Source organism: Labeo rohita, chromosome 17 (assembly GCF_022985175.1).
Source record: "Labeo rohita strain BAU-BD-2019 chromosome 17, IGBB_LRoh.1.0, whole genome shotgun sequence".
In the NCBI taxonomy this organism is placed as follows: domain Eukaryota; kingdom Metazoa; phylum Chordata; class Actinopteri; order Cypriniformes; family Cyprinidae; genus Labeo; species Labeo rohita.
The window spans coordinates 15,790,690-15,803,899 of record NC_066885.1 but is presented as its reverse complement, the minus strand read 5'-3'; the positions used below and the strand labels follow the sequence as shown (position 1 = coordinate 15,803,899).

General features: G+C 36.2%; 2 protein-coding genes across 2 annotated transcripts; both read left to right on the top strand.

Moving 5' to 3' along the window:
* Positions 1-177: 177 nt before the first annotated feature.
* On the top strand, positions 178-6,364 carry zbtb8a (zinc finger and BTB domain containing 8A). The gene is made up of 4 exons (XM_051132680.1): positions 178-528; positions 2,454-3,289; positions 5,126-5,295; positions 5,515-6,364. Exons 1-4 carry the CDS (start codon positions 464-466, stop codon positions 5,833-5,835), a joined length of 1,392 nt encoding a protein of 463 aa, XP_050988637.1. The 5' UTR covers positions 178-463; the 3' UTR covers positions 5,836-6,364.
* A 591-nt stretch (positions 6,365-6,955) lies between these two features.
* hmgcl (3-hydroxy-3-methylglutaryl-CoA lyase) lies at positions 6,956-13,088 on the top strand. Its single transcript, XM_051133814.1, has 8 exons — positions 6,956-7,074; positions 7,278-7,367; positions 8,274-8,381; positions 8,492-8,587; positions 9,013-9,161; positions 9,265-9,517; positions 9,748-9,873; positions 11,498-13,088. The coding sequence occupies exons 1-8, from the start codon at positions 6,976-6,978 to the stop codon at positions 11,597-11,599; spliced, it is 1,023 nt and encodes a 340-aa protein (XP_050989771.1). The 5' UTR covers positions 6,956-6,975; the 3' UTR covers positions 11,600-13,088.
* Positions 13,089-13,210: the final 122 nt, after the last annotated feature.

The following is a 13,210-nucleotide window of genomic DNA, read 5'->3' as shown; positions in this document are numbered from 1 at the left end:
TTTCAGTGTTGCACTGATTGTTTATTGAACAATTTTGTATAAATCTGTTATTTCTAGATTTTTTTTTATTATTATTTTTTATTATTTTATTATTAATTTCAACATTCGCTTCAATAAAACGCTTTATTATATTCGACTGTATGAAACGAACACCGTGCCCTGTCAAATTAATGGCGCTGTTTCCTATGACTCGAGAGGGTCAGCGTAAGTGCCGAAAAGCATAGTAAAATGAGACATTTGTTCATTTTCAAGGCCAGAAACTGTTCATATAAATGTGTCGGGTTTGCTGTACGGGGGCGCGTGTGCTTTAAGCGGTTCTCCGGTCCCGGGCGCTCCGGACACCCACGTCAGCAAAACGTTTTTCCAGCACAAACGGGTTTCGGTCTTTCGGGCAAAGCAGGAAGTGAAAGCCGTTCGCCCTGATAACAAAAGCTGGAGAAATACATCCAAAGTAGGCAGAGAAATGGAGATGGTTTGTGAAAGTGGGACATGTCGACCGTACCGGAGTGCGGGTGACGCGGGGCATCTGTGAGTATTATGTTTAAGAGACTGGGGAAACGGTGCCCGGGTAAAGAGGGTGGGCGACGGGGACCAGCACGAGGCTCAGCGCCAACCTGCGGGTCGTCCGAACTCAGGTGATCCAAAATACGAAAAGGCGATGAAGGTGCTTACAAAGCCGGGTGTTTTGCGTTTTAAAATCCAGTCTGGAGCGTTTCCAGCTGAGGTCGGTTCGGTGGGCGGCTCTCCACGGACGACAGGGCTCCCGTCAGAAACCACCCTACAGCCTCTTTTCCCTTATCTGACAGGTTTGATTCGTGATGTAAGAAATGATATGCCTGGTTAATGTTTAAACGTCCTTTTAGTGAATCTCAGGCGTGTGTGCGCGTTATCTCAGGTATTACTTTTTCCGGCGGGCGTTTTGCACATAGGGCGCAGTGACTTTAATCTCATAAATGACTTTTCCAGCGTTTTCTCTGTTGCGCCGTTATTTATGGATTTATGTTAATTGGGTTGGTTATTTATTTATTTATATATGTCTTGCACTGTAACCCAGTTTTTGCATTTGTGTGCGAGTGCTGCGAGGGAACGAAGAAGATATTTTAACAGCAACAGCGTCGCCTGTTTTTTCTTTATTGTAGTATTTTTTCACGTTTTAAACCCGCGTTTCTTCTCTCTATCCATCTTTCTGTATTTATTTCTCTTTTTCTCTCTCCCTGCTTCTCTCCCTCGTTACCCGATGCGCAAAGTCGGGTGTTGCCCCTTCCACAGCGAATGTATATAATTGACAGATGTGTCATCCAATCAGAGCACAATGGGCGGAGTTTAACGGCCTCTTCGTGAAATAAAACCGCTGCCATTACATCACACAAAGCACAACACTGCACACAAGGAGTAATATACAGCAAAAAAATCTCTGATTCACAGCCTTCCTGTAAACATTTCTTAATTGCAACTGGCGCAAGAAAAGTAATAGATTTTTGAAATATTATGATGATTGTTATGGTAATACCACTGATGCATAAAGTTTTTCTCTGTATGTATTTATGCTATTATTATTATTATGATCTTTTAGTGCTGGACAACGATTAATCGCGATTAATCGCATCCAAAATATTAGTTTTTGTGTACATATTATGTGACCCTGGGCCACAAAACCAGTCACAAGGTTCAATTTTTTGAAAATGAGATTTATACGTCACCTGAAAGCGGAATAAAAACGCTTTTTATTGATGTAAGTTTTGTAAGGATATGACAATATTTCGCCGAGATACAACCATGTCTGAAAATCTGGAATCTGAGGGTGCAAAAAAATAAAAATATTGAGAAAATCACCTTTAAAGTTGTCCAAATGAAGCTCAAAGCATATTGCTAATCAAAAATTAAGTTTGAATATATTTACAGTAGGAAATATTAAGAATATCTTAATGGAACATGATCTTAACTAAATATCCTAATGATTATTGGCATAAAAGAAAAATCCAGACCCATACAATGTATTTTTGGCTACAAATACACTGCTACTTAAAATTGGTTTTGAGGTCCAGGGTCACATATATGTGTGTGTACTGTGTATGTTTATTATGTATCTATATAAGAACACATAGGGTATATAGGGTACATGTATATGTTTATATTCATATAATTCATATATATATATATATATATATATATATATAATTTTTCTATAACAAATATATACTTACACACACATATGTACACAAAAACATTTATTTTGGATGCGATTAATCGCAAAGTAATCATTGCCCATCACTTTTATTTATTTATTTATTTTATTATTATTTGTCTTTATGCATTTAATTTTGTATGTAACACTTTACAAGGTTTGATGAAAAAAAAAAAAAAAAACAAGGAGTAAAAACTGAATAATGAATAAAAGTTACTCGATCTTTCATACAATTTTTTTTTTAAGTTGTCCCACTCCTTTTTTTCAGGCCTGTTCACAAATGGACCAGTGCTGATATGTCAGCCATTCACCAGAGCTGTTTGCTAAAGCAGCTGGACCAGCAACGACAGCAGGAATTGTTCTGTGACTGCAACGTGCTGGTGGAGGGTCAGATTTTCCGCGCACACCGTAACGTCCTGTACGGCAGCAGTGGATATTTCAGGATGTTGCTGTCTCAAGGAGCTAAAGACACACTAGAGTCCGTAAGTGCTTCTTTTGACGTCTTCAGCCCTGAGATCTTTGCCATCATCCTGGACTTCATTTACTCCGGTCAGCTAGAGCTCAACAGCTCTAATGTAATAGAAGTGATGTCAGCCGCCAGCTACCTGCAGATGAATGACGTCATTTCCTACTGCAAGGCCTTCATTAAATCTTTCCTTGAGATCAGCACAAAAGAGGACGATGAGAATCGCTATTTGTGTCTGTCGGACAGCAGTCCACTTCAGGACAGACGTGAGAACGTCATCGAGCCGTCCAACATGTGTGACGTAAGCATGAGCTCTCAGACCAGACTGTGGGATCAATCAGAGGAGGATCAGACACAGGAGGACTTCAGAGGAACGAGCCCACAGCCGTCAGGGCTTCAGCAGAACTCTCCGCCACAGTCCAGTCTGGAGGCACAGATGGAGGAGGAGCAGTACGGCTCTGTGCTCCCTGAGCGCAGAAGAAGAGGAAGCAGGAAAAGAACTGCCACTAGTCGCTTGGTAACAGAAGACACTTCTCTCATTGACCTGCAGGGGGTGGTATCACACTGCTCTCAAAAAGCAGACGACCTGTACGCCAACCTTCCGTCTATTGTTGGGGTAGTTGGAGTGTTTAATAAAGGTGAGCACAAGACTGCAGAGATGTAATATATTGATATTAGTGACAATTTACATTAAATATATATATATATATATATAAATAAATGCTGTTTTAAAACTTAATCAGAGAATCCTCAAAAAAGTATCAAAAAATATTAAGCAGCACAACTCTTTTTAACGTTAATCATATAATTTATGATATAATATAATTTATTGAGCACCCAGTCAGCATATTAGAATTATCTATGAAGTAACTGCAGCCATCACAGAAATAAATTACTCTTTTTTTCAGTTGTAATTAGGGATGCAACAATACAGTTAGTCCACGGTTCAATACGTACCTCGGTTTTTAACCACGGTTCGGTTCGGTTCTGATATCTTGCCACTTCAGTGTGTTTTTTTTTTTTTTTTTGAACAAATTAACAAAATACTCCTGTAAACCTCTGTACACTAGAAAAAGCGTGGTTTAGTATATGTCTGCTTAATTTTTCTTTTGAGAGCGGTATTATTTTTTCGATTTATACGCAAAATAGAATGGGTTTCATTCATATTGGACGCCAGAGGTCGCCTTTATAACTTTTGTTGGACAACAGGTTTAGAAAGGCTTATCATTGCATGTCATTACAATGGAAGATGCTCTGCGTGTGTTGCTTTTTCAAATATAAGCGGGGAGGCGTTTCCTCATTCCAGCACGTAAAAATCGCAGGCACACATATAGCAAATTTCGAGAGAAATAAAACAAGGAAGTTATTTAAATAAGCCTTCAGTGTCACATGATCCGTCAGAAATCATTCTAACATGCTGATTTGCTGTTCAATTTTTTTTTTTATATTATTATTATCAATATTTAAAACTGTTTTTTTTTTTTTTTTTTTTTTTTTGATTCTTTGATGAACAGAAAGATCCAACGATCAGCATTTATCTGAAATAAAAAGCTTGTAATATTATACACTATACCATTCAAAAGCATGAAGCCAGTAATATTAATTAATTAATTAATTAATTAATATAAAAATCATTTTCAAAAGTGATGATAAAAACATTTATGTTACAAAAGGTTTCAGATAAATGCTGTTCTTTTGAACGTTCTATTCATCAAATAAACCTGAAAAAAAAAACTACTCTGCTGTTTTCAACATAATAAAAATAAAATAATAATAATAATAATAAATGTTTTTTGAGCAGCAAATCAGAATATTAGAATGATTGCTGAAGGATCATGTGACTGAATGCTAAAAATGCTAAAAAATCAGCTTTGAAATCACAGGATTAAAAATATATTTTTTAAAATATATTTAAATAGAACATTTTGAATAGTAAAAATATTTCAGAATTTTAGTTTTTTTAATGTACTTTGGATCAAATAAATACGGGCTTGGTGAGCAGAAAAACTTCTTTAAAAATCTTACTGTTCAAAAACGTCGACTGGTAGTGTTTATATATTGATTTTTCTATTCATATTTATTCTTGCTTCAGGGTGAGAGGAAAAAACATTTATTACAAATCTTTTTTTTTTTTTTCTGCCTCCCACAGTAAAAGTAGTTAGACTAGATTTCTATGTTCATATTGCACAAATCCAAATGCCATTTTGCAAGTAAGAGCTATTCAAGGCATTAATCAACAGCCATGACTTGGACAGAAGTTAAAAATGCAAAATATTTCTCCTTTAGGCCTTTTTTTTTTTTTTTTACCCACACTTATTCTTTCTCTAGCACTCTATTATAGTATGTTTCTGAACTTTCTGAGTAAACAAGAGATGTTTTGATTTTAAATGGGCTTTCAAATAGTCATTTGATGTGGTGATGGATGAAAGGATGAAATGGATCTGACAGTCAATGTCTGCCCTTCTTTGTCTCAGATTCCACTCCCTCTATGCGTTACAAATGTCCATTCTGCACGCACACAGTAAAGAGAAAGGCCGACTTGAAACGCCACCTCCGCTGTCACACAGGTGAGCGCCCTTATCCATGTCAGGCCTGCAGCAAACGTTTCACTCGCCTGGAACACCTGCGCAGCCATTTTGAGACGGTGAGAAACACTCTCAGCTTCACACATGTCTGGTCTATTCACATTTCCACATGCTGTACATCCACATGCTACTGCTGGTCATTAATTCATATCTTATACTATGTGTAAGTCATGGCTGAAGTGGAATGTAAGTCATGGATGTAGTTATACATGTTTAATGTTTAAAAAACATCAATGTGATATCTAAAACATCCCCTCTTTATCCTGTGTGTTCCACAGATTCATCAGGCACGTAAGCTAGTGTGCAGGAAGTGCAAACGCCATGTAACTGAAGTCACTGGGCGAGTGGTAAGCGAGGGAACCCGCAAATACAGGTTGTGTGATGTTTGCATTCAAGAGAGCGGCTACAGTGAGTTGATCACAGATGGGACTGATGGAACTGAGGAGAAGGAGGGCCTGTTGTTGGGTGTGGAAGAGGACATGAGTGAGAATAGGCAAATTGCATGGGTTATGGACGACGATGACCTCGCAGAAGATTCCGGAGCAGATCTCATAATCCAGGAAGTGGAGGACAGCGATGAGGAAGCCAGTGGAAAGTGATGATAAGCTTGTTGTTGTGTGAAAGGGTGAATGGGCAAGAGCTGTCTTCCTGGCAGTTTAAGGTCTGTTAAGAATTCATAAGGGAAATGATTGTGCGTTTTTGTACAAATAAAAATACTTTGTCGCTGAAAATCTAAAGTATTAAAATATAACTGCTTTTATAAAAGTACAAGTATATTTCTGTAATTTAAAGTATATTTAGTTTATTTCAAAAAGGCATTTATGGGCAATGTGGAAATTTAAATTAGATACAGGGCTGATACAATGGATTTTTCTGTAATTAAAAAATAGAAATTGCAATTCTAGTTTCAATGTTAATTTTTCACAGCAGTTCTAAGTTTTCACATTAGTTTACTACAACTTTAGTTAAAGCCAAGGTTTACATAAACTATGCTGCATGGAGTCCATGTGACCTACTTTGTGTGGTGTGTAACAGACTCATTTATTTATTTAAAACAAAACGAGTTATATTTGTTACCAGTCACAAGCTCAACATAAACATTGTATAAATAAAATATTGTATATATGAGTATATGTGTTTCTGTTTCACTTTCTCTATATCATCTTTGCCATTTGTCTTATTTTGACATAACATTAACATCTGTGTTTTGATTATTTGGACTGAAGAAAATATATTTGTGACCCTGGACGGGTATATTTGTAGCAATAGCCACAAATACGTTGTATGGGTCAAAATGATCGATTTTTCTTTTTTGCCAAAAATCATTAGGATATTAAGTAAAGATCATGTTCCGTTAATATATTTTGTAAATTTCACACTGTAGATATATCAAAACTTATTTTTTTATTAGTAATATGCATTGCTATATACTTAATTTCTCAAATATAACGGCGACTTTCTCAATATTTTGATTTTTTTGCAACTTCAGATTCCAGATTTTTAAATAGTTGTATCTCGTTTTCCAGGGTCACATTTTATACACATGCTATGCTTGTAATGTTGTTTTTTCCCCCCCACTTTTTGTACAAACAAGAAAAACATTCACCTATCAGAGTCGCGATGACTGATTGTTGCAGAAAGAGACGGTGCTGAACCTCTCGAAATCTGATCCTGTGTTATCGCGAGATCTAAATTCAAATATGCGTTTATGACGTCAGGGCAAACGGGGGCGTGTGAAGATGGCGGCGTTCATGATGAGAGTTGTTCCAGGTCCTTTCGCTTCTGGTCGGGTTCATCGACCCGCTCTGCGCTCCGCTGCTGCAGCAATACTCAGATCCGTAAGTTCAGGTTTGCTGCTATGAATGTGAAGATGTTACGTAGTCTGTATGTACCTGAATGAGTTAAATTACGAATGACATAGCCTAATAATTGACAGTTGCCATGACATGTTTATGCCATGTTTGCCTATTCGTGTGTGTGTGTGTGTGTGTGTGTGTGTGTGTGTGTGTGTGTGTGTGTGTGTGTGTGTGTGATCTGACAGGTCAGTGTGTCTGCCACACAGTCATTCTCATTCCCAGAGAGGGTCAAGATTGTAGAGGTTGGACCTCGAGATGGACTTCAGAATGAGAAGGTGAAGAGTTTTCTGTAATTCTGAATTAACCTGCATCAACACCCAGCCTGACAGCTCTGTGTAATGTGGTTAAACTTTACTGTTTTAAGTTTGACAACTGTCAAACCCTGGTGACAGAGAGTGAACAGTTATATTAGATGGTTTGTCCTGCAAATATCATAATTTCAAGCGTGTGGAATATTAATGGAAATTAGTAAAATAGTAAAGGTATTGAAAGTGTTTTCACGAAGCGTCGTCAGTCGGCCATATTGGCGGCACAGAATGTAAACAATGCCACTGAACCGAATGGAACGTGCTGATTTGGCTAATTACCGCTGTTGAAAACTGTCAATTATTGTTATGTTTTGGTCTGTACTAATCAGTCAGACTGGAAAAAAAACATTTGGAGTACTATAGACTGCCTAAAGTTAAAACAAATCAAGGAGAAGAGTGCAAAAAAATGTCAACAAAAGGCGTTTGTGGTTGGCCAAACTAAATCAGGATTTCCAGGGCAAGAATCTTGACAACATTCATGTTTGTTCTTATCATTTCCGGTTAGATAGGTGAAATATTAGGCTAATATCTTAATACTGCTCATATGTATCTTTATTACCTGTTAACTTTAGTTTGTCAAAATATTGTGCACTTTCCTTCTTACTAAGCCCTACTCTATATGCTTTAGCTGCTTCCACACATTGTTTCCATGGTTTAGACAGCATAAATTTGCAGTACAACATATTCAGTACATTAACCATTCAATCCATGCTGTTGTTTACATCAGAGTATCACCAATATGGCCGCTCGTAACTAATAGTAACTAGTATCCTTGTCCAGTCATCACAAATGATGGAAAGGTTCTGGAAACCGTGTAGTGTGAAATACAAGAGCTGTATTATTTCTGTTAATTACAAACTCTGCATCCATCAGACCATCGTTCCCACTGAGGTGAAGATCCGTCTGATTGATATGCTTTCAGAAGCCGGACTTCCGGTCATTGAGGCCACAAGTTTTGTTTCGCCTAAATGGGTCCCTCAGGTGAGATGCAGCACTCACCATCAAACTCTGTGAACATTTCATGAATAGATCATACATTAAAACACTGTAAGAGAAAGAATTATGAGAGGTTGGCTGCATTTGATTGGCAGATGGCTGATCAAGAGGAAGTGATGCGTGGCCTCCAGAAGAAACCTGGTGTGAATTATCCCGTCCTGACTCCTAATCTGAAGGGATTCCAGGCTGCTGTGAGTGAAATACAACACAGATTATTATGTGCTAGTGCTATGCTAAATATGTTTATTTATATCCACCTTTCTCTTCACATAAGAGCAGGTGCGGCCATTTGTACATTTTATGGGTGTGACTTCCAGTCTCATCCACGTCCAGCTATTTTTGGTTGTACAAAACAGCTCGTTTTGCTGCCTGATATTGCTAATTGGTGTGTCTTACTGTATTATTTTAATGTATTATCTTAATTATGAGCACACTGGTTTGTAATGCAAACAGTTTTACCATTTACCGCATGTTGTTATTCTTCTCTTTATTCCCCTGTAGCAGCTAATGAACAGGAAGTCTCGTCCATAGCTTACTTCCGCTTTAAAGAAAAGTGGATGTTACCATTCAAAAGTTTGGCATCACTAAGATTATAATTGGATATATTTAATTTTAGATGAAGGCAGGTGCAAAAGAGGTGGCAATATTTGGTGCTGCATCAGAACTCTTCAGTAAGAAGAACATAAACTGTTCAGTAGATGAGAGTCTTGTGCGCTTTGAGGAGGTGATGAGAGCAGCCAAACAAGAGGGAGTTCCTGTGAGAGGGTAAGACAACCACAAATGCACATTTTAGTCTCTTAGTTATTTTTATTTTTAATAACCCAGTGTTCATATCTCTTAAAATCCTCTTTTGCTCTGTTTGTCTCAGTTATGTGTCTTGTGTGCTGGGTTGTCCATACGAAGGGAAGGTATCACCAAACAAAGTGGCGGAGGTTGCCAAGAGACTGTATTCCATGGGCTGCTATGAGATTTCACTTGGCGACACTATCGGAGTGGGCACTCCGGGTGGCATGACGGAGATGTTGAATGCTGTGAAGAAAGAGGTTCCCGTGGAGGTTTTAGCAGTGCACTGTCATGACACTTACGGACAAGCACTGGCTAACATACTTGTAGCATTACAGGTGAGTAGGAAAGTGTGTGGAATAAATGCCCAGTACCCCTCTCCCTGCCTGTTGTGACTATATTATTTTACTCCATTCATATTGGTTTATTGTCTGTCGAGACCCACCCTTATACTGAAACTTCAGTTGCACAATAGTCTCGTGTACATACGCACTCAACTCATTTTTTGCATTCCTACAAAACTACTTTCTAAATAAAGCACACCTTTGTTTCCTTTGGTACTTTCTAGAATGGAGTTAGTGTCGTGGACTCATCTGTCGCAGGGCTGGGCGGCTGCCCGTATGCCCAAGGGGCTTCTGGGAATGTTGCAACTGAAGATGTGGTCTATATGCTGCACGGACTGGGAATTCACACTGTGAGTCCAAGACTGTGTCTGTGGCACATTTACATCTTATTTTCTCAGGCAAATTGAACTGCAGTCTGATCTGTAAATGCATAATCTCACCAGCCCGACCCAAAACAACTTGCTTTTAATAGTTAATGTCACACATAAAATCTGGTTTTGACTGGTTTTGCTGGATTATGCTTTAACTCCTCTGGGTTTCTGTAAAGTATGCTACTATACAAAAGATTGGGATTGGTAAGATTTAATGTTTTTGTCCTGTGATGGCAAAAAAAGAATTTTCAGCATCATTACTCCAGTCTTCAGTGTCGCGTGATCTTTCAGAAATCATTCTAATATTCTGATATGGTACACTAGAAACATTTCTTATTATTATCAATATTGAAAACAGCTGTGATACATTTTTTAAGGATTCTTTGATGAATATAAAGTTAAAAAGCATTTATTTGAAATAGATGAACTTAATGTGTCCTTGCTGAATAAAAGTATAATTTCTTAAAAAAAAAAGCCTAACTTATCTCAAACACTTAGCATTTTGAATGAAGTGGAGTCAGAGAATGGGAGAAAAGTGGTCAAAAAATAATAATTATATACTTTTAAAAAATTAAGTATACACTGTCAGTCAAAAATTTTGGAACAGTTTTTATGTTTTTTAAAGAAGTCTCTTCTGGTCACCAAACCTGCATTTATTTGATCCAAAGTACAGCAAATACAGCACAATATTTTACTATTTAAAATAACTGTTCTCCATTTTCAAATATATATAAAATGTAATTTAATCCTGTGATCAAAGCTAAATTTTCATCATTACTCCAGTCTTCAGTGTCACATGATCCTTCAGAAATTATTGTAATTTGCTGATCAAGAAACTTTTTTTATTATGATTATTATCAGTATTTAAAACAGTTGAGTATTTTTTTTTTTTCAGGATTCTTTGATCAATAGAAAGATCCAAAGATCAGCATTTATATGAAATAAAAGTCTTTTGTTACACACTATACCATTCAGAAGCTTGGAGTTAGTTTAATTTAATTATATATAAGTAAATATATAAATATATATATAAATAATTTATTTATTTAATTGTGTTGGGGGGGGGGTTAAACATTAATACTTTTATATAGCATGGAGGCTTTAAGTTGATCAAAAGTGATGATAAAGACATAATGTTACAAAAGATTTATATTTCAGATAAATGCTGTTCTTCTGAACTTTCTATTCATCAAAGAAACCTGAACAAAATTCTACTCAGCTGTTTTCAACGTAATAATAATAATCAAAATATATGTTTTTGAGCAGCAAATCAGAATATTAGAATAATTTCTGAAGGATCATGTGACTGAAGTAATGATGCTAAAAATTACAGGAATAAATCACATTTTAAAATATATTTAAATAGATAACAGTTATTTTAAATAGTAAAAATATTGTACTTTGGATCAAATAAATGCAGGCTTGGTGAGCAGAAGACATTTTTTAAAAAAAAAAATCTTACAGTTCAAAAAATTTGGACTGGTAGCATATGTCACAAAAACATTACCGGACCTGTGGGTATGAAACCTGAATCATAATCATTAAAAATAGATATATATATATATATATATTACCCAATTAAACTGTAGTTTCTGTGTTTCAGGGAGTGGACCTTTCCAAACTCTTGGATGCTGGCTCATATATCTGTCATTCCCTCAACAGAAGGACAAATTCAAAAGTAGCTCAAGCCTCGTGCAAGCTCTGAAGTCTTTTTTCTCTTTATACCGATTCCAGTCCCTGGTACGATTACTCTTTTGGAGGTCACACTACGTTACCCCTTAGTATGCAGTAAAATCTCTTCATTTATAGAATCTTTGAAATAAATACCTCTAAACACAGTAGAGCTGGACATTGGGCATGAGAGCATCCGTTCTCTACTGTGAAGGAGTCTAGTGGTAAAAAAGGTGCTTGTGATCTCACATCACCCAATATTCACAACCAGTCATACCCAAAATATTCTCTTGTGCCTTGATTAATGACAGTGTATAACTACACTGTATATGTATATTTATTATAAGTTAATTAAGTATTTTACATAATGCTGAAGCAAGATCATTTGATGCCTAAAGGCAATACATGCCAGAAGGGGACGTAATTTAACTATTTGACTACAGAATATTTATATCTTGCTAGTTTGACTGCATCACATTTCTATCTTGATTAGCCTCATTAAAAACGTGATTGAGATGTCAAAAATAGTTTCATATCTGACATCCCCATTCTTGCGTCCGTGGTTTGGCACATTTTGAAGACGGAAAATATCTGTCATTACCAGTCAAATACACCCATTGTAATGAAAAGTCTCAGAACTTTGTATACTGTAGAAATCAGCGATTGCGATTACTGATTAAGTTTGTTTCTCTACAGGAAAAAACAAGAATAATAATTTCCTTGTTCCTAATTTATTGTTGAGACTTGTCTTGTGTGTGTAACAACTTATTGTTTCTGTTTGAATTGCTAACTGACATTATTGTATGATTTTTTTTTCTTCATACGCTATCTTTAGTGTGTATAATGTTTAATAATTATTATATGTTTATGGTATTATGTCTATTTTAATAATTAAAGACAAGATAATGAGAAATGTAAATTTATGCTTCTTTATGCAACGTGCCAATTTTTTTTCATTTTTACTTTTACTGGTTAGGCTGGCAACTAAACTTTTCATAACAGTAACAAACATTAAACTGGGTAGTTCTGGCCAAGAAGAAAGAAGTTACACAAGTTACATGAAGTACTTCTGTTATCTTTGAAGGCTGATTAACTGGAGCAACAAGTTTGAACATTTACGCATTATGCTTGACATCATACACCCACCCCTCAGTTTTGGTGCAAATTCGTGCATGACTAAGAGAAAAAGTAACTGTTTGTAAACGGAAGCATATACAAACAATTCAAAAGTTTGAGGTCGGTAAGGTTTCTGTAGCATTTGTGAAAGAAGTCTCTCATGCTCACCAAGGCCATCGGTGTCTCATGATCCTTCAGAAATCATTTTTATATGCTGCTCAAGAAACATTTATCACAGTTGAAAACAGTTGTTTCAGTGTTGTTTTTTGCAAACAATGTTACTTTTGTTCACAATGTTGAATATAAGTTTGAGTAGAAAGCTCAAGCTTTTTGTAGCAATACAAAAGTCTTCACTATCAATTTTGATCAATTTAATGCGTCCTTGCTGAATAAAAGTATTAAAAATCTTAGTGACCCCAAACATTTAATTGGTTGTGCAAAGATTTGAAATAAATCAATTGAAGTTGATCAGCATCACAATAAGTTAAAGATAATGACTAATGATTCTCATGAAGTTTATTCACTTCCT